The following is an 18416-nucleotide window of genomic DNA, read 5'->3' as shown; positions in this document are numbered from 1 at the left end:
TACCTTTGCCAAGTCTCTTATCCAATTCAGCTGAAAGTTTAATCTTTTTCTAATACCTTATTCTCACATACAATCAATCATATCAACAACAAATCCATATAACAATGCTCCAGATCCTTTCTTGGTGTATGAGGGTGGATAAGGCTGCAAGTGCTTCTAAAATGTACAAGTCAATTGAGAAGTCGGTTTTGGTGGATCTGATTTCCGCCAAAACCAAGGCTTAAGAGGTGAAAGAGATGATATGAGGAGAGGAGTTGAGGCTAGCTCAAGTGAAGGAATGACTTCTAATTCTCAAAGAGGTGTCCTCTGGTCTAAGAAAGTGATCCCCTCCTAATGAATCCCAGGGTTCTATTCGCAGAAGTGTGGGATAAGAAACAATAATGATGCCTTAGCTTGTTATGGCAAGCCTCGATGACACTGACACATACCAGGGCATCATGATACGTGGAGAATGTGGCAACCTAGTGACACAAAATCCTTCTTCCTGTACTCATGTTAAGTGAATGGATACACTAAACAAAAAATATAGATTGCAAGATATCGAGGATCTCTAACTTCTATTGGCTCCCCTTTAGGAAAAGAGTATATTAGGCTATACTATCAAATAGGGACCCAGATTAAGCTTTGAAAAACATAAAATCATTTCAAATAATTGCTCATAAAAAAAAACAATTTCTATTAATTGAGCAGAATAAATAATGAGAGCATGAGACATTGATCAATTATCATATAAGCAAATATTTCTTTCCATAAGTAAACTGACAATGTATAGAAATGTTGTTTCATGAATTCTATATACCCACCAACATGCAAAACATGCTTATATTAAGGGGGGGAGGTAAAATAGATGGAAACACCCTGGAACCTAGACAAGGCATCAATAATCAAAAGACTAGTCCTTCTAAAATGCGCTAGTTGAGCTGAAATAACAAGACAACAATCAATTGTCTAATAAGCAGACTTTTTGCCTACATGTAAATTGACAACCTTCTAAATTGATGCTCTGCTCAAAAGATGCAAACGACCTGCAAGCCACGAATATGGATGACCAATCGAAGTGATATTAATATTTTGGATTAAAAAATGAGCAATTTGTATAGCTACCTTTCTAACTTTTATCAGTTTCTTCTCCAGCTCAGCTTTGGCACGCGATTGCCTTCGCCTCAAAATTCCATGATATTGCTTGGCATTCACATACACAGGCTCCTCTGTCATTTCAAGAGGCAAAGGCATTCTAGGGTGATGCATTCCAAATAAATGAGGATGTACCTAACACAATTGGCAATAATCATTAGGCAGAACTTCCCTTTACTAATATATAATGAGTGTAGAAGATGACACATAAATAAATACTTAACACCAACTATGAAAGTAAACAATGCTCGAGTCTAGGGATGAGAGAGAGAGAGAGATAAATAAATACTTTACACCAACTATAACAAGGAAAGTAAACTATGCTCAAGTCTAGGGAGGGAGGGTTTAGCAATCTATTGGCCAATGCCACTCTATATGTTGTTACTTCTTAATGAAAACTACACCATTTCATCCAGAAACTGATTAATATGATTTCTCAAACTACATATGTGTGGCCAAATCAAAAGTTGCACATTCTAGTGCAATATAAATGAGACAAAACTGACAGAGTCAATACAAATTGAACAATATGAATGTAACCAGGCAATTACAAGTGACACGTATAGGAAGATACATTGAGATAAGCCATCAAACTGACAGAAAGGCAATCGAGTGTAAAGAACAAAACTTAGGTGCAGTGTTGTCTTATGCAACTGCATATGCCAACTTGGATAACAAATCGCATATGCCATCATGGTATATGCTATTGTGTCATTATGCAATCGCATACATAAGTATGCACTCGCATATGCAGAATGAGATGGCATATTTTTCCAATGGTCAAAATTTGGATAAAAATTTACCTTCTATAAATACCTCATTAGCACCCACACCCCCAATAACACACTAATCTATTTCTATTATCATTTTAACGCACTTTTACTCTCAATTTAGCTCTAACTAATAATATGTTCTTTTAACAACCTAACAATATTCTCTACATCTATTAGTCCTCAAATCATCTGCATCAAGCCAAATAGCCATCAAGATTCAATAAGCAAGATTGAATACTTTTGCAATATTCAAGAATCAAGAACTCAACATCCAAGAAGCAAGGTTCCATTTTTTTTCCCAAATATTTTTGAGTCAATGCATTCTTATAAACTTGTTAAACCTACAATTATAATTATAATTTTTGTGATAATTGCAATTTTTCCCTTTTTATTGATTTTTTTTTTTTGTGATGTGTCCGCATACGCTACTGTGCGATTGCATAGGCGCACAGCATATGTTGATCGCACATCACCGCATCTGCTATTTGAAAACATTGCTTAGGTGACTCTTGTGTCAGTCCCTGTCAAATCCAAGACGTCTTGGGAAATAAGTATCAATATTGGTTTAGACTTAAAAGCAAGATCTTAACAATATACCATCATTCAAATGCTATCACGAACTTTGTATATAGCTTAAAATTTGACATAATGGGCTAAATGGAGATCCAGAAATGAGAACAAATGTTTATCTCATCTAGAGAGAGAAGAGTTAACATAAAAAACAAATATGAAAGCAGATTCAGGAGGAAACACGGAGCTCACCAACAACAATGACTGCTAATGTTACCAAGTCAGAAAAACAAATGTAGTTTCTTCTTCTTCTAGATCGGTAACAAAAATGTAAATCAACCCATCAGGTAGGCATCATCATTTTAATCAACTTGCACAGAAGGCTACAGGTTACATACCAAAGCCTGAGGTCCATAAGCAGCCATTATTCCCCCATAATATGGATCAGAATACGGGTATGATGCACAAGCCTGTAACAAGAACACTTACAGTCCCATCAGCAGTGCCTTGTAGCCAAAAGCATGTAAATACAATTACTAAAGTGTCAGGTTCCATGATCCTGGCTGTGTAAACACAAAATCCAACAGCCGAGATTTATATGTATCTCCATTACACACATCTTGAAGAAACTTATCTCGAGGATAAATCTCAATCGTTGGATTTTGTATTTGAACGATTGGTATCATGTGTTTTTCCATGAATCACCGGATCTTTCAAAGAGAGAGAGAGAGAGTTATTACAACTGAGTGACCAACAAGCTCAAGCTGGGCATGCGGTATGAGGTATTCACCCCCAGCAGGGGGTATTGTAGATGCAACATGCTGCAGATGCTGGTGTTCATGTCCATAATTTCCATCTGACCATAAAAGGGAAAATCTTTGTGAGTTTTGTTGTAACATAGTAACTGTCCCCCATTTGACAAAAGAATATGTTTGCACAGAACTACAAGAAAATGCAACTATCAAGAACAACCTAGAATTATTTTTTTGGCGGCCAATAGCAACACCTAGACTTGAAACAGACTTTTAATGAGTATCGTGTATGACTTTTATTGCAGCACAAGATGCATTTGCAACAGCATCGATACCAATGTATGGGTAGATCTTGATTGTTTTTCCCTCTTTGTTTGCTCTTGTTGTTCTCTCTTTGGGGCTTTAGGTCATCTCGATCGCCCCCCTTCAATAAAGAAATTTTACTCATAAAAAAAAACCATTGCAAGCAAGTGGGCAGCAATTGTAGTTGACTGAAAAGAAAAGGGAAGCAGGGGGAATAATGTTCAGTGAATATTTTCCTCCACTCTCAGGTGTGTCATACTCATACCCCAGTTAAGAGGTGTGTCATACTCATACCCCAGTTAAGTCCCGTGACCCTCTTATATTCATAGTTCTCCTCCTCTTCATCAGATCAGTCTTTTGGAGTAGTGGGTTGGTCAACATGGTATAAGAGCCCTAGGTTCGTATAGGTCAACGGTTCAATTATTTCCACCCTTATGGGTGAGGGGGAGTGTTAAGTGTATTTTCCTCCACTCTCAGGTGTGCATACCCCAGTTATGTCCTGTGACCCCGCTTACATTCATAGTTCACCCCCTTTCCAACCGATTGGTCTTTTGGAGTAGCTGGTTGGTTAACAAATACAGGGAGGAATTATAGTTGGTTCTCCAAAGGCAACCAAAAGATACCATAGCGTAATTACAACAGTGTGCAACTGCAATACTTTGGTTTGACATTCTGTTGACAGTTATGTTAACTTAGGCATAGATGTATGTTCATGTAATTTGTAAGAAACAGATATGATGAGTTAGAACAGAGACAAAAGCTGATAATGCTGACTTGTTCGGATATTAATTACATATATTATCACACACATTGTAAATAACTTATTCATGGTAAGTATAAAATAGAGAAAGAATGCATTATAAGCTGACATACATGAAAATCAAATATAAATGACATCCGGAAAATAGTTGAAAACAGAATATGCACAATAAGATTAAACAAAGTAAATGTTTTCACATGTGTGCAACACGAGTATAGAATGTGTATGATGCGGTCAAATTTTTGGGAAAAAGTATTGCTATGCAAGTAACGTAAATTGAACTTCCATAGTTCAACTTAAACTAGAACGGCCCACACAATTAAACTACCTTTGTGGGACATTACCATTTTTAGATAAGTTAAATTAATGCATACACATGCACTGGAAACCCACCCCATCAGATTAGAAAGATCAACTGATGAGTTTATAAAATCAAATCATCATTAGCAATAATGAACTCGTTATTATATTAATCTTCCGATTCCAGCAATAAACACAAAAATATCAGCCAAACTCAAAGGAATGTGTATCCTTTCTACATTTTTTGCTCTCTTCCAACAGGGTCTTGTTAAGCAACCAGATACTCAAATAAGCTTATTTGTTCTAGAATGTCATGAACTAGTTAGCCAACAATTGTACAGGAATTAGTAGTTTTCTCCATACCAAATCATTATAAATTTCATGATGTTACCTTTTCAAAAAAAATAAATTTCATGATGTAATAGCTACTTTCAAGTATGTTTTCAAAGCAAAACTCATAAACAACATACGACTTGGACAAGCACCTGATTGTGGCGTGACGTTAGTACGCATTTCTTTAGTAACACCAGTACCCTCATCCAGGCCATCAACACCTTGAGATTGGCTACTTTTGGTCCCAATGCTGCCATCTTGCGGTTCCAATGATTTTGAAGTGCTCTCCCCTACAAGAACCGGAGGGGGGCCGTTATACCCAGCACCCCGCCACCAAGGTTGAGAACCGATTGACGATGGAAGAATGTTGTGGGCATTGGGTTCTAGTGGATTCGCATTTTCAGATTTTGCATGCATGCTTCCAACTTGATATTGAAAAGCACCAAACCCCTATCCAACTATACCAAAAAGAGAAATCGGATTAAAACAATGCATTGCATCAAAACCATCAAAAGAACAAAGTAATGGAAGCATACTGCAAATTACTAGATGAGTAGAAACCCCAAAACCCATCAATGGTTAAAAGCAATATGTCTGCTCAACTAAATCAAGATAATTATATGAACCAAAGGAAATGACAATAACCTATGAAAAAATCAAGACCAACCTAAAAGAAAGCAGAAAGACAAAACCCCCATCAACTTACAATATACTCTCAACCCTGTTTGAAAACACATTATCTAAAGAAGAAATCCTCAAAGAAAATCCCCTTAAAACTCTGTAAAGAGCTTACATTAGAAGAAAATAAGGCCTAAAACAATGATAATAACAAATGAAATAGAATTCTCCTACCCTTGAAAGATGTGACCGTTTCTTTCCTTCCAAAAGCACCAGCAAGTGTGTTAGGCTCCAAAGAATCCTCGTCCTACCCCTAAAACACGTAGATAACCAACATTGAAACACTAGAGACATAAAGAACACTGATTGACACACATGATCCTAGCTATGAGGGTGGTCAATATGCTATCTAAGGCTACCGACTAAACGGAAAAAACCGCCTAAGATTGGACTATAGGCCCCAGATGGTAGACTTGGTAAACAATTGAGAACTATAATCACTTGATGCCAAGAAAAAAAAATAGAAGGGTTTAACAAAAAACAAACTTTTATGACTCTGCCAAAATTCTACGGTCATCTTTCTGCAGATTGACATAAACCACTGAGATTCTATTAATCAAATCAAACAAAGGCTCAATCTCCTAGTCATTGGAGCTCCTTCTTAATTCAAGATCCCAAAATGCATTGTCTAATGTGAAATTCTGACTGGGGAGGGACTTCTTAGAAGAGATAGCATAAAGTTTAGGAAATTTCTCTTTGCATGAGATTACCCCAATCCTCCCAAAACCTAATGTTATAGGCCCCTCTACCCATGGTTTAAAATCTTGTTTCAAGTCAATGTTTCGATTTTTTTCAAAAAAAGGAAACAAAATCGAACATAACCGAATCATTATGAAACAGATCCAAAACATTGATACATTCTATACATTAATTTAACATTTATAAAAAAAAATTCTTTTACAGAAGACGGTGGTCAAGGGGCATATAATCAGTGGGTATCTCAAATATTTACCAAAATATGGGAGGTTTTATTCAAATAACCCAATCTTCCAAAGGAGACCAAGGTCAAGGACATATCATCGTTCAAACAGACTCGTTTCTACACAAAAAAAAAAGAGGAAAAAAGAAGTAGCAGCAGTAGAACCTCAACAGGAATTCAACGTAACTCCGGCGGTCTCACCCAACCACCCAAGTACCCCTCTCTCTCTCTCTCTCTCTCTCTCTCTCTCTCTCTCTCTCTCTCTCTCTCTCTCTCTCTCTCTCTCTCTCTCTCTCTCTCTCTTTATCTATATCTCTCTTGCCTTCTTCCCCACTCCCTTTCCTTCTTCTACTGACTTCCCAGAGAAATCACCAAAACAAAGCATGTTTCAATTTCCAGTGCTGCTTCGTCAAGGATGCTAGAAATCTGAAACGTATCATACGAAACATTACAAAATGAGACGATATTTTGAACCGTGCCTCTACCCAAACTATCAAACCTATACTTAATGATCCCCCATAAGTTGTTCATTTCCTCCACAACCACTTACCCAACAAAACTATATTAATTACCTTTAGGCTTTGAGTGCCAAGCTAGGTGATGCTTTTTTTGGGAAATAAATCTTCTTCCAGCTAACTAATGGAATTTCCTTGAGTCATCTTTCTCATTCGAAAGAAAATCCATTACTAACCTTATCAAGCCTAGCATTGACACCTTTTGGAATAGAGAAAAGAGACATGAAGTAAATTGAAATGCTAGCCAACACATTTTTTAAGAAAGTTAACTTCTTTCCTTTTGATATAACCTTGCCTTCCATGAACCCAGCCGCTTTCTTACTCTTTCAATCACTGAAACCCATATTACTTAGCTTTTGTATGGGGTCTCTAGAAGAATTTTGAGATAAAAACCTGAAAATTGCATGTTTCACACCAAGAAATTGATGCTAGAGACTCTTATCAAATGTGGACGCAACCCAAACCCTTTACGCTCGCTCAGATTCACTGTTAACCCAATGATTGCCTCAAAACAACACAATAAGGCTCCCAAAAAGAGAATATGCTCAAATGAATTGTCCAGAAAGATCGAAGTGTCATCAACAAACTATAAGTGGGACAAAACAGGAGAACTGTCATTGAACCTTAAACCTGATAACTTCCAATTGATTAAGCACTAGATATGAGCCTTCCCAAGGCCTCGTAGCAAAGCATAAACAGAAAATGAGATACAGGATCACCTTGTCTCAAGCCTCTGGAACTTTTGAAAAGCCAACTGGACACTCATTCACTAGGATGGTAAAGGATGGAAATGAGAAACATTTTATTAAAGGTGATTTTAATTCTAAACCAGATCTACAAGAAGAATTGGTTCAATCCCATGACATATTAATTTCCTCAGTAGAGTTGAAATAGCCTAATTCCCCAAGGGTTAGCCCAATCTAACATAATGGGTAATAGAGCATGTGAAGTAATATAATGCGATGCATAAGATACACCAAATTATCATTAGTGTAATTCATCATAAATGACAAGTTTTGGAAGATATTAGGAAAAATATATGGGGTTAATAGTATTAGTTAGTATATTCTAATTGATAAAGTATGTGAAATCATGTAATATGATGCAAGGGATGCACCGAATCATAATGAATGTATCTAATCATAAATGACAAGTTGTGGTAGAGACTGGGGAAAAATGCTTACAGTTCACTATCAAACTATCAATTAGTATATTTTAATTAGGGTTAGAATCAAATTGGTATTTTCTAGATGACGAAAAACCATTTCTTCTATTTGTATCGATGGTGTAATTCTTCTATATAAACCCTTTAAGGGTTCTCACATTTGCACTGAGTTCTCGAAGATTAAGCTCTATTAAGAGCACAATCTTGGTATGCCGCTTTCCAGTGGCAACGCTACCACAGTAGCCTAACCAATGCACTATTTATCCATCATCATAACTACCGTTCACCAAAATCTATTAGCTAATCTTTTCTTCTATTTATTTCTTCCCAATAAAAATCCCCCCCCCCCCACCCCAATCTGCACAACCATGCCTGATCTCATCTTTCTTTTATCCAAGATTTCCAGTGCGGGCCTTCACATGATCTTACTTTTTATGCTCATGAGAGAGATCATGGAGGATTTGATCTAGTGGACTACCAATTCTAACATACTCAAAAACAAGTGGGATGTGATAGTGATAGATGAAATAGATAGGTGGTGAATACTAACTACCAACAAGCACGCTGGGACATAGTTTTCCATCCACCAATAATTCACTTCATGATATCAAGGGTTGGTATTCCATGTAACCAATCGCCCATTCCTTCCTCAAAAGACCATGCAATTATGGGAGGGTAATTGGACATATGAAGAAATGCAATATGATGCATGGGATACATTGAATCATCATTAGCATATCTCGTGAAAATGACAAGTTGTGATAGAGATTAGTTAAAAATACCTAGGGATTAAATAGTTAGTCGAATGAATTAGTATATTCTAATTAGAATTTTCTTCTATTCTATTGATGGTGTAATTTTTTATATATATCCATTACGAGTTATTGGATTTGCGTTGAGTTATCAATAAATCAATTTGTTTCAGTGGGTACTACCCATGCTAGTGTCGATCACACAAACCAATCACCTTATCTTTCACAAAAGAAAAGAAAAGAGAATAACAAAATAATTTCTCCTCTTTTTGGACATCTCACCCAAAACAAGCTCAAATTTCATTCAAATTCTCACTATAATTATTTACAGAAATCCAAAACCCAAACTAATAGAATTCTAATAATTGTAAACTAATATTCCTCTAAAGATGACCAAAGAACAAGCAAGAATTATAGATAAACAGATGAAATTTAATATATTTCCAAACCTATAGTTGGTTCAATTCGATTCCAAATACTAGAATCTTCATTGAGAAGATCAAAAACCCTAACTACAAAGATCCAACTAAGAACAAAAAGAGACAGCATCTATTACCAATTCTATACAAACAAATCCATAATTCAACCCAATAATCTTCAAAAACAACACGTATCTAAGAAAATCAAAGATCAAATAACCAAAAAAAAAAAGGGGAGGGGGGGGGGGGGGGGGGAAACAAAAATCTCAATAAGTAAACTTACACCCAAATCCTCCCAAGTCCCAAGTAACCAGAATCAAAGTAACAGAAATTTAAAAATAAATAAATAAATAAAATACGCCAACCAGAAGAGATTTCAACTAAAACACTGAGATCACAAAAACCCAACCCTTAAAATCTCTAGAATCACTCAACAGAGAGACTATCAACGAAACTAAATGTAAGAAATCAGAGCAGTGAAATTGGTTAATTAGAAGAAAAGGAGAAGAAATACTTACTGTTTCTGAAGAACAGTAGCAAAGAAACCCTAGAATTCTCTCATGCAGAATTCAAAGCCATCGATTTCTCCTGAAATCCATTTTATTCTGCAAAATTCTCAATGAGCGAAACAGTGAGTTAAGTGAGAGAAGAAAAAAATTAAATAAATAATTTTATTTTTTAGTCACGCAAAGGTCGCTCTCTCTGTCTGTTCTACTCAGATAATTATATCTAGAATCAAATTATTTTTTTCTCCCTAAAAGACAAAAGTAACCTTGTTTTTTCCTCTAATGACGTTCATATCCTTATTCTTTTCAAATAATGCCCAAGCTATGCTATTGTAATATTATCTATTTGGGATCTTTGCTATGTAACAAGAGTAATAATGAGCTACTTACCAAGATTTCAACTCTTATTAAGAGTCGTTGAACTCATTTTGTGATATTCAAAAATACGATTTGATGTTATAAGGTTGTAGAAGATAAAATTTTATGAACTTCTAAAAAAAAATTGAAAAAACATTACTTTTCAATGTTGAATTTTAATTTTAATTTTGGGAGTTTCCTGGAAGTTCGGTAGTCATCTATTTTCAAAATTATTTTTTGAATTATTATTTTATCTCATTTTTTTTCCATAAAATCTGGAGGTTTGAGCTCAAGAATCTTTAATAAGAGTAAACATCTTACTAAGTTAGTAAGGAGAGTATTTTTTTTATTCAATTATAGAATTTGATGTTAAGTTTAGTTTATATTATACCATTGATTCTCACATAATCATAATCAAGAACTTGATTAGGAGTCCAAGATTTTTTATAGTTCAAATTATGGAGTCAGTGTCACCACACTACTAGTCCAGTTGGATTGCCATGTAGGGTATGAGTTGAATGGTGACCTTTTTGGGAGGTTGTACACACGCTTTATTAATGCATACTATCAAGTTTAATTGATAGTATCTTAACATAAATAATGTTGAGTTGATATGATTCATTGTTTGAGAGTGGATGAGTTAGAAAATATTACCCTCACATTTATTTTGATAAATACCTGATAATATCACATTTAAGGAAGAGATTTTGCACATGAAAGTATTCAGATCTCATTAAATTATTTGTCTTATTAGAACTACGATCTTGAATTCAAGCTGGATATTTTACCAAGTTGGTGGAGAAATCTATTCATTTCTTGTTCGAGTTAACGAACCTCCGTATTGTTTCATGAAGTCGTCACTTAACTCAGTTAATAGTATCCTATAAAATAATTGTGCAAGTAGAAATTATATTCAACTCTACTTACCGATATTCTCAACTTTAGCTAGGTATTCTCAGTAATATCTTGATTTGACTTGCAATAATCCTATGGTGTCGGTGATTTAAGTTCGATATTTGATTTTGGACTTATATAAATCTCAAGGGCACGTGTCCTTATCACACAATGCGGTAGAAATAGTCTCCACGTGTTGGAATACCCCTCAATGGGATAATAGATCCTTCCCTATTTGTACTTCACTTCTAGCATGGGATATATCCGTCATTATAAGCATAGAATTAGGTAAAAATTAACCTAATAATGACCTTAAAAAGAAATATATCTAACAAAATGTCATTGAAATTAAAATCAGGGGCAGATTCGTCATTGTGATCTCATTTCCTTAACCAATGGTCGAGTTAACCACGCTTTAACTAACCAAATGTCAGTTAAACGTCAATTCAGGATGCTGTTGCATGTTTTTAACACCATTGATGCCACAACGTGTCGCATATGTGGGGTCCACAAAGCTATGCGTTTCTGCAACGTGGCAGTAAGGCCACCAGGAGTTGGTGATATAACGGCGTTTCGCCGTTAGCTGTCGTAACGAAGGGTAACAGCCAAGATCCCTTCCCGCATATAAGAAGCAAGAACGGACCTACTGACGGAGACCGTCAATTTCCACTCTTACCAAGACAAACATTGAAACCCTAGCCGCCCTCATTGTTTCTAGTAGTTCGACGCGTGTCTCTTCGGGAAGATAAGGACAGCTGGGAGGGAACCTGTGCTTCAAGATGTTGTTAAGTTAACTAACTATGGAACTCTCAATGGGCCGGGCCATAGTGGCCCATCGGGTCTCAAAATCTCACTCCAAGTCATGGTTTTTAAACTCGGTATCACGTCTCGTCTCGTTCAGCTCTAATATCGAGTTGATTCGAACGATACGTCTCGTTTGATATTGAGACAATGGTTTTTAATCATTTAAAAATTTTGAAAATTTTTGAAAAAATTCAGAAATGATTCCTATTAAAAAATGAATCCAAAAGAATATGAAATTAAAAAAAAAAATCAATTTGGGGGGTGAAAGAATAGGGTTTGAGGCTTTAACTCGTTTATCTCTGTTAACTTCGACGAGATTTTCAAAATCCCGTCTTGTACGTCTCGTTTAACTCGTGAGTTAATCATTTTTTGTGTTGTCTCGTTTGTATCGCCGGAGATATTGGAAAATATCGTCCAAGACAACTTGCTTATCTCACGATCCGTGGTCGTCTCAAAATACTTTGTGAGTTGGTCTCGTTCAACTCCGATATCGAGTTAACTCAGGCGATACATCTCAGTCTCGGACGAGTTTAAAAACCATGCCCCAAATGTAATGTCTGGGTGAGGCCAAAGAAAATTACTTATGTCTAAGCTTGACCTGTTGCACAATTATTTGGGCCTATTTATGGTCGGGCCCACTAGTTTTCTTCCATATTTAATAAATGGGTAGGGATTCAGACGATATTTTGAAAATCTCGACTGAGTCAATTGGGATTTTGTATATTTTGATTAAAATAATTAATTTTTTTATATTTTAGATATATATTATATAAATAAAATATGATTTTATGACTAAACATTTCCTAATCTATCTTATTTTACTATAAAATTATAATTATTTTAATTTAAATATATGTAAACCAATCAATATAAAGAGACTTTAATGGATTGTCTCGTCCAAGACAACTTGATCTCATCTATGGACTAGATGAAACGTCAAATTGAGATTAAACTGTTGAAGAATATGATTAATCAAAAGATTACATGGAGGGTCAAATCTTAGTATGTAACTTGAGGATGCTTTGAAGCTTCAAGGAAATTTATGAGAAAATCAATTTGTTGGGAAAATGTGATTTTGAGGAATTCATTTTCCCATGAACCACTTAGAAAAATCATTTTATTGAGGGGTGAATAAATTTGATGCTAACTCTCATGCATTAACAATCAGCTAATAATGATTGATTTTCATGTGGAATATTATCTTTCATGTGCCATCAAACACAAACAAACAATTTTCTGAGCAATTATACAATTCCTCGCAAAAGTGAATTCCATTGGAAAATGAATTTTGTGGGATAATAAATTTTGTCATTTGATATCACTTCAGAAAATGTAAAAAGAAAATAGTTGGTTTTTAATTTTGAGGGTGGATTTAAGCGTGTGAATTAGGGGTGTCAATGGGTTGGTTCTAGTTCGGTTCCTAAGGAACTTTGAACCATAACCATTATATTTAGTTCGGTTTCAGTTCTTGTCAGTTCTGATTCCGAATTCGATTCCAAAATAAATGGAATTGAAACGAAATCGCTAAAAATCATGGGTACCCATCAATTCTGGTTCTCAAGAATCGAATGAGAAAAAAGTATTTCTGTAGACACCCCAATTTACACGAACTCCTTTTAGAAAAATCTAAATTTCCTCAAGATGATTCAAATTTAAGACTCAAGCCTCTCAACATGTCCACATTGCCACTTAACATCATCTTAATGCCCAAATTTATTCCTAATCCACTCAAATTTTCTATCCACTCTCATGAACCAACCTGAGTTCATTCCCCATTAACCGATCCATTATCCATACCCTAACCAAAGCCCACTTCCTAACCCAAGCTAAGTCAAAAATCAAAGTCCACTTCTTAACCAAATCTAAGTTCAAGACAAAACCACTTTTTAACCCAAATTCAAGTTCATTTTCTAAGTCCACTTTCAAAATCCAAAACCAAGCCCACTCTTTCACATCCCCTCAATAGGTGACGCATGTTGATCTCCTATAAGCCATCAATACCCAATGCATTATCTATTTGGAGAGTCAACTCCCCCTTGTGAAAATTCAAGAATGCCCTTCCTAAAAAGGTTGGTCAAACTAAAAAGGTTTTTTGGTCTTTGGTAATAATTTATAAAATTGAGAAAACTTCCAATCATGTCCTCAAAAAGTGGGAATCTTCAAGTATATACATGGAGTTTTCCTATTAGTCTATTTAATAAATATACATCTATCATTGTTTTATGAGTTATTTATAAATGAATCAAGGTTTACTTTTCACCTACCACTTCACATTTACACATGTCACTCCCCTACTTATCTTCCCAAAAGTACATTTTGTTTTATTACATCTGTAGACACCCGAATTTGAGCGGGCCCTCGACGTAAGATGCCCCCAAAAATCGAAAATTGGAATGGCCCCTGAAACCCAAACCTACACAAAACCCCTTGCATTTTCCATTAATTAAAATGTTCGAGGCCATTTACGTAGCCCATGGACCCGCACACCTCACCACTCTTCATATATCCTTAAAAATCAACCAAAAACTATTTTCCTACACCCAATTCAACGTAAACCCAACTCACCCAATTCAACGTAAACCCAACTCAACACTATTCTATCCAAGCCCACAACCCTACCCAATCCATTATCTAACCCACAACCCTACCCAATCCATTACTAAAGCCCAAAGCCCAATCCACGACCCAAACCCAACCCAACCTAGCAATCTCATCAAAAAACCAGAAAGAGATGACACACATGGCATCAGCCCCTTCCACCGCCCTCATCTAATCAACGCAACCCAAAACCCTAGCCTAACCTAACCTATGCCCCAGCCTCTCATCATCAACAACCCATAACTCAACCCATAACCCGACCCTAAACTAACCGATTCCCCAGCCGCTCATCGAAACAACCACAACTCAACCACTACCCGGAGACACCCTAACCTATCCCTCATGAGGGAACCACCCACAGAACAACCCATACCTATCCATCAATGTCCCGGAAAAACACGCCCATAAAAGCACCTCAACCCAGACCGCCCATACTCTTCTCTTTAATCATCTAAACCACCATCACCAATCAACTGAAGAGAGCCTCATCCCTCCATTTGCCAAATGGCTTCATCCCTTAAATCCTCTCAAAAATAAACCAAGCACCACGCATCGCTCCAAATCAAACACATTACTTCGTCAACCATCGCAACACTCTTGCGCAAAAACAACTCCCTTACCACCAAAACCGACTCCCATCAACCATCACTCATCTCACCCCACCCAAAACACTCTACCCAAATGGATTGGGTAAGATCCAAACCATTTGGGTTAAAAACACAACCCATTTCCATCATTACAAAAATACCCTCATTTTCATCTCAAATTTCATACCATTTTCCTCTTCAAACCCATGCCATTAACCACTACTCTCATCCTTCACCCCATTATACCCTAAAAAAAAACCTCTCAACCTCTATAAAAAACCCCTTCTCTCCCCATACAACACCTAATGATTTTTTAGAAAAAAATCCTAAAAAAACACTACAAACTCTCTACTTTACTCTCTTCACTACACTCAACCCTCTCTCATCTCATCTCAACACTCTACTCTCAACACCTCACTCTCAACTCCACTCAATCTTCCACAACTTCAAGCAAGTCCAAGTCAACTCAAGGGAAGCACATTTGAAAATCAACTCGAGGACAAGGTGGGTTCAACAAAAGGACACCCCCCAACTTCCCTCTTCTACTCTCCCTTTCTTACACATTTGCACCCACCACCATGGGCTAGATCACCAAAGGGCCCCTTCTACATAAGGGTGCCCTTAATGATTGAAGCCAACATTGAAAGTCCCTCACACTTGAGGGCACACATCGAACTTTCCTTCGATTCTTTTTTCTTTATTTTAAAAAATGACCGAATCCGAGGTTATCACGTTACGTGGATGGAGTAGTGCCTGCTAACACCTTCCCTACTCCATAAATGGACCCCCTACCTTGAATCAAAGGTTGGACCATGTGCATTATCCTACGAGAGTATCACATCAAAAATAATTTAATTTTCAAAAAATGAGACATCGGGTGACCATTCACACCCAATTCCATATTTGAAGTGTGGCGACTCCAAAACATCCCAAAGTGGAGGGATGTTTGAAAAACATGAAAATCCCGTGTCCACAACATCTATTTACTAAAAAAATCAAGGATCAAATAATGTTTTTTTGGATTTTTTCACAAATGTCATCTTTACCCTCACACAAATGAAAAATCCAAAAGAAATAGCCTAAATATCAAGTCCATTATTTTCATTTTTAGGGTTTGATCATTTTATCCCAAAAAGTTCATCAAAAACTTTACATATAGTTTTATTTTCTATGAACAATTCATGTTCTCAAGCCCCCATCTCTCAACCTCAAACTCTACCAAAATCTCTACTCACTTCTTTTACTTTCTCTCAAGCCAACTCTCAACTCAAGAACCTTCACTTATTTCTCCATCTTCAGCCAAAAAACATCCCACTATCTTCAACCATCTACCCTCAACAAAAATACTCAACCTTCTAGTTTACCTCTCAAGACTCAAGCACATTCAAGAACCTCAAGGGACAATGTGGGTATAGTTTAGGTTTACTTTTTAAGTTGCATATTCTTCTTTTAATCCTCTCTTATTTTTATTTTTATTTTTAGAAATCCCTAAGATGTAATGTATACCCTCTTCGATCTCAGGTAAATTGGACTAAGGTTCGATCGAAAAGATAAGGGTGGTTGAAGCCTTGTTTACCCTTGTTATCTCATGCATCATATTGTACACAATGCATATAGTCACACATGCATGACAATGATAAAGAAATGTATCACCCTCTTGATGGGGTGAAACACTAAGTTTCTAACCATGCATGCATACATCAAGGTTGTGGTCTCAAGGAAACTCTTTATGGAATCTCTCGAAAAGCTTAAAACCAACATTTATATCTATAAAAGTAATGTAGCTACATGAGTCATCATTTTTCATGGGATGTCCCTAATGTCACATTAAAATCAAAATCTTTTTTTAAGGGAACATCTCACTCAATCCACACATCACCCTTAACATGCATTCTCATACATTTATGTTTTTAAGTTTCTTATAAAAAAAATTGCGAAACAAAGTAACCACTTTTGGTGGAGAGGATGACGTGCTTAACACTTTTCCCATTTTCTAACCGGACCTTCTTACTTAGATCTTAGGTAGACCTTACCCTTTCCAACAAATGAGAGTCACTACAATGGCACAAATCAAATTTTAAAATAATTTCAAATACCTATTCACACTCATTTCCAAAAAAGAATGGTGGCGACTCCAAAAACTTTATTTTTTATATATATTCTTTTAAAAAAACTAACATATTATCAACAAAATTATTAACTTAATTATTATTTCTTATAATAAAGATACAAATTAATGTTTTTTTTAAAGAATAAAAATTTATCTTAGTTAAAAATAATAAATTTTTGGAAGGGTAATTCATTTTAAGTTCCAATCGGATAATTTATATGAAAGATTTTATATAACATGCATTTATTTAAAAAAAAAAAAAACAAATACCTTAAATCATCTATAGTATGGAAAGAAATGAAAAAAAAAAAAAAATTGGCTTCAGATACCTATTGGATAGAACCTAATGTTTCCAATTCCTATTGGTTTGGTTCCAATTTAGACCCGGCTCTAATCGATTCTAATAAAAAGGGAACTGGAACTGGGGTTTTTGGTCTGATTCCGGTTAAATAAGTACCCATTAATACCCCTAGTGTGAATAATATTTGAAGGTGGAAAAATCATTTTCCTTCAGTGTTGGGTAGGAAAACATTTTTTTGCCCAAAATGAAAAATCTCTTCGAGCAATATTTCAAATCTAGTAAGCGGTGCGAGTCCGTAGGTTGTGTGTTTGATACCCAGTATGAGTAATATTTCCTTGGGGCCACTCGTGAAGGTGTACCCTCACTTACCTGGTCTGTGTGATGTGTGGGCGTTGCATGTGCTCGGGGGAGGGTCGGGTCCCATATATCTTGCTTCTAGCCCTGGTTCACCCGGTCCCCCCTGATTGGACGTAAGTCTGAATACCCCCATTATCGAAAATAAATAAATAAATAAATTTATAGTCATATATACCCCAAAAGGGCTTATCTTAGTTCGTTTAACACATTGCAAAGCAACCTTAAGGTCGTGGGTTCAAGCCCAACTTACCCATCCAAAAATACACCCAAAAAACCCAATGTTCCAAGGGAAATAATTTTTGCACCTATTTTCCATGTATAGTCATTAAGACCCTTATTAGTCTCCGACTTCACTATCAACCAAAATTTAATAGGAGTTTAAAAGTAATGGGAAAATTGAGAGGATTTATATTTATAGGTGAAATGTTTTTAGGAGATTCCTCACTTTTAATCATTGAGAGATTGTTAATGACTAATATTGGATTCCATGGGAATTGAATATGGAATTGATTTTGTCGAATTGGAATTTATTATACAATTTCATTTGGTTTAGAATTTATTCTATAATTTGTCGGGGGAATTTTAATTA

At 35.9% G+C, this 18416-nt stretch overlaps 1 protein-coding gene across 2 annotated transcripts in view; it reads right to left on the bottom strand.

Annotated features, from left to right (window-relative positions):
- The window catches only part of NF-YA9 (nuclear factor Y, subunit A9), a 15004-nt gene extending 4996 nt beyond the window's left edge, over positions 1 to 10008 (bottom strand). The window contains exons 1-6 of one of the 2 annotated variants that reach the window (XM_086425181.1): positions 9832 to 10008; positions 5718 to 5796; positions 5018 to 5323; positions 3158 to 3273; positions 2816 to 2887; positions 1105 to 1269 (exon numbers count right to left, since the gene is read on the bottom strand). In XM_086425181.1, coding sequence (XP_086281307.1) covers positions 1105 to 1269; positions 2816 to 2887; positions 3158 to 3273; positions 5018 to 5282 — 618 coding nt within the window. In that variant the 5' untranslated portion in view covers positions 5283 to 5323; positions 5718 to 5796; positions 9832 to 10008. The remainder of the gene's footprint in view (positions 1 to 1104; positions 1270 to 2815; positions 2888 to 3157; positions 3274 to 5017; positions 5324 to 5717; positions 5797 to 9831) is intronic. The other variant, XM_086425180.1, reaches the window with a different exon arrangement.
- Positions 10009 to 18416: the final 8408 nt, after the last annotated feature.

The sequence above is a fragment of the Akebia trifoliata genome, chromosome 15 (genome assembly GCF_017979445.1).
Source record: "Akebia trifoliata isolate Shusen 1 chromosome 15, ASM1797944v1, whole genome shotgun sequence".
Lineage (NCBI taxonomy): Eukaryota > Viridiplantae > Streptophyta > Magnoliopsida > Ranunculales > Lardizabalaceae > Akebia > Akebia trifoliata.
Note: the sequence above shows the minus strand (reverse complement) of the source record. Positions and strands in the feature narration are given on the sequence as shown.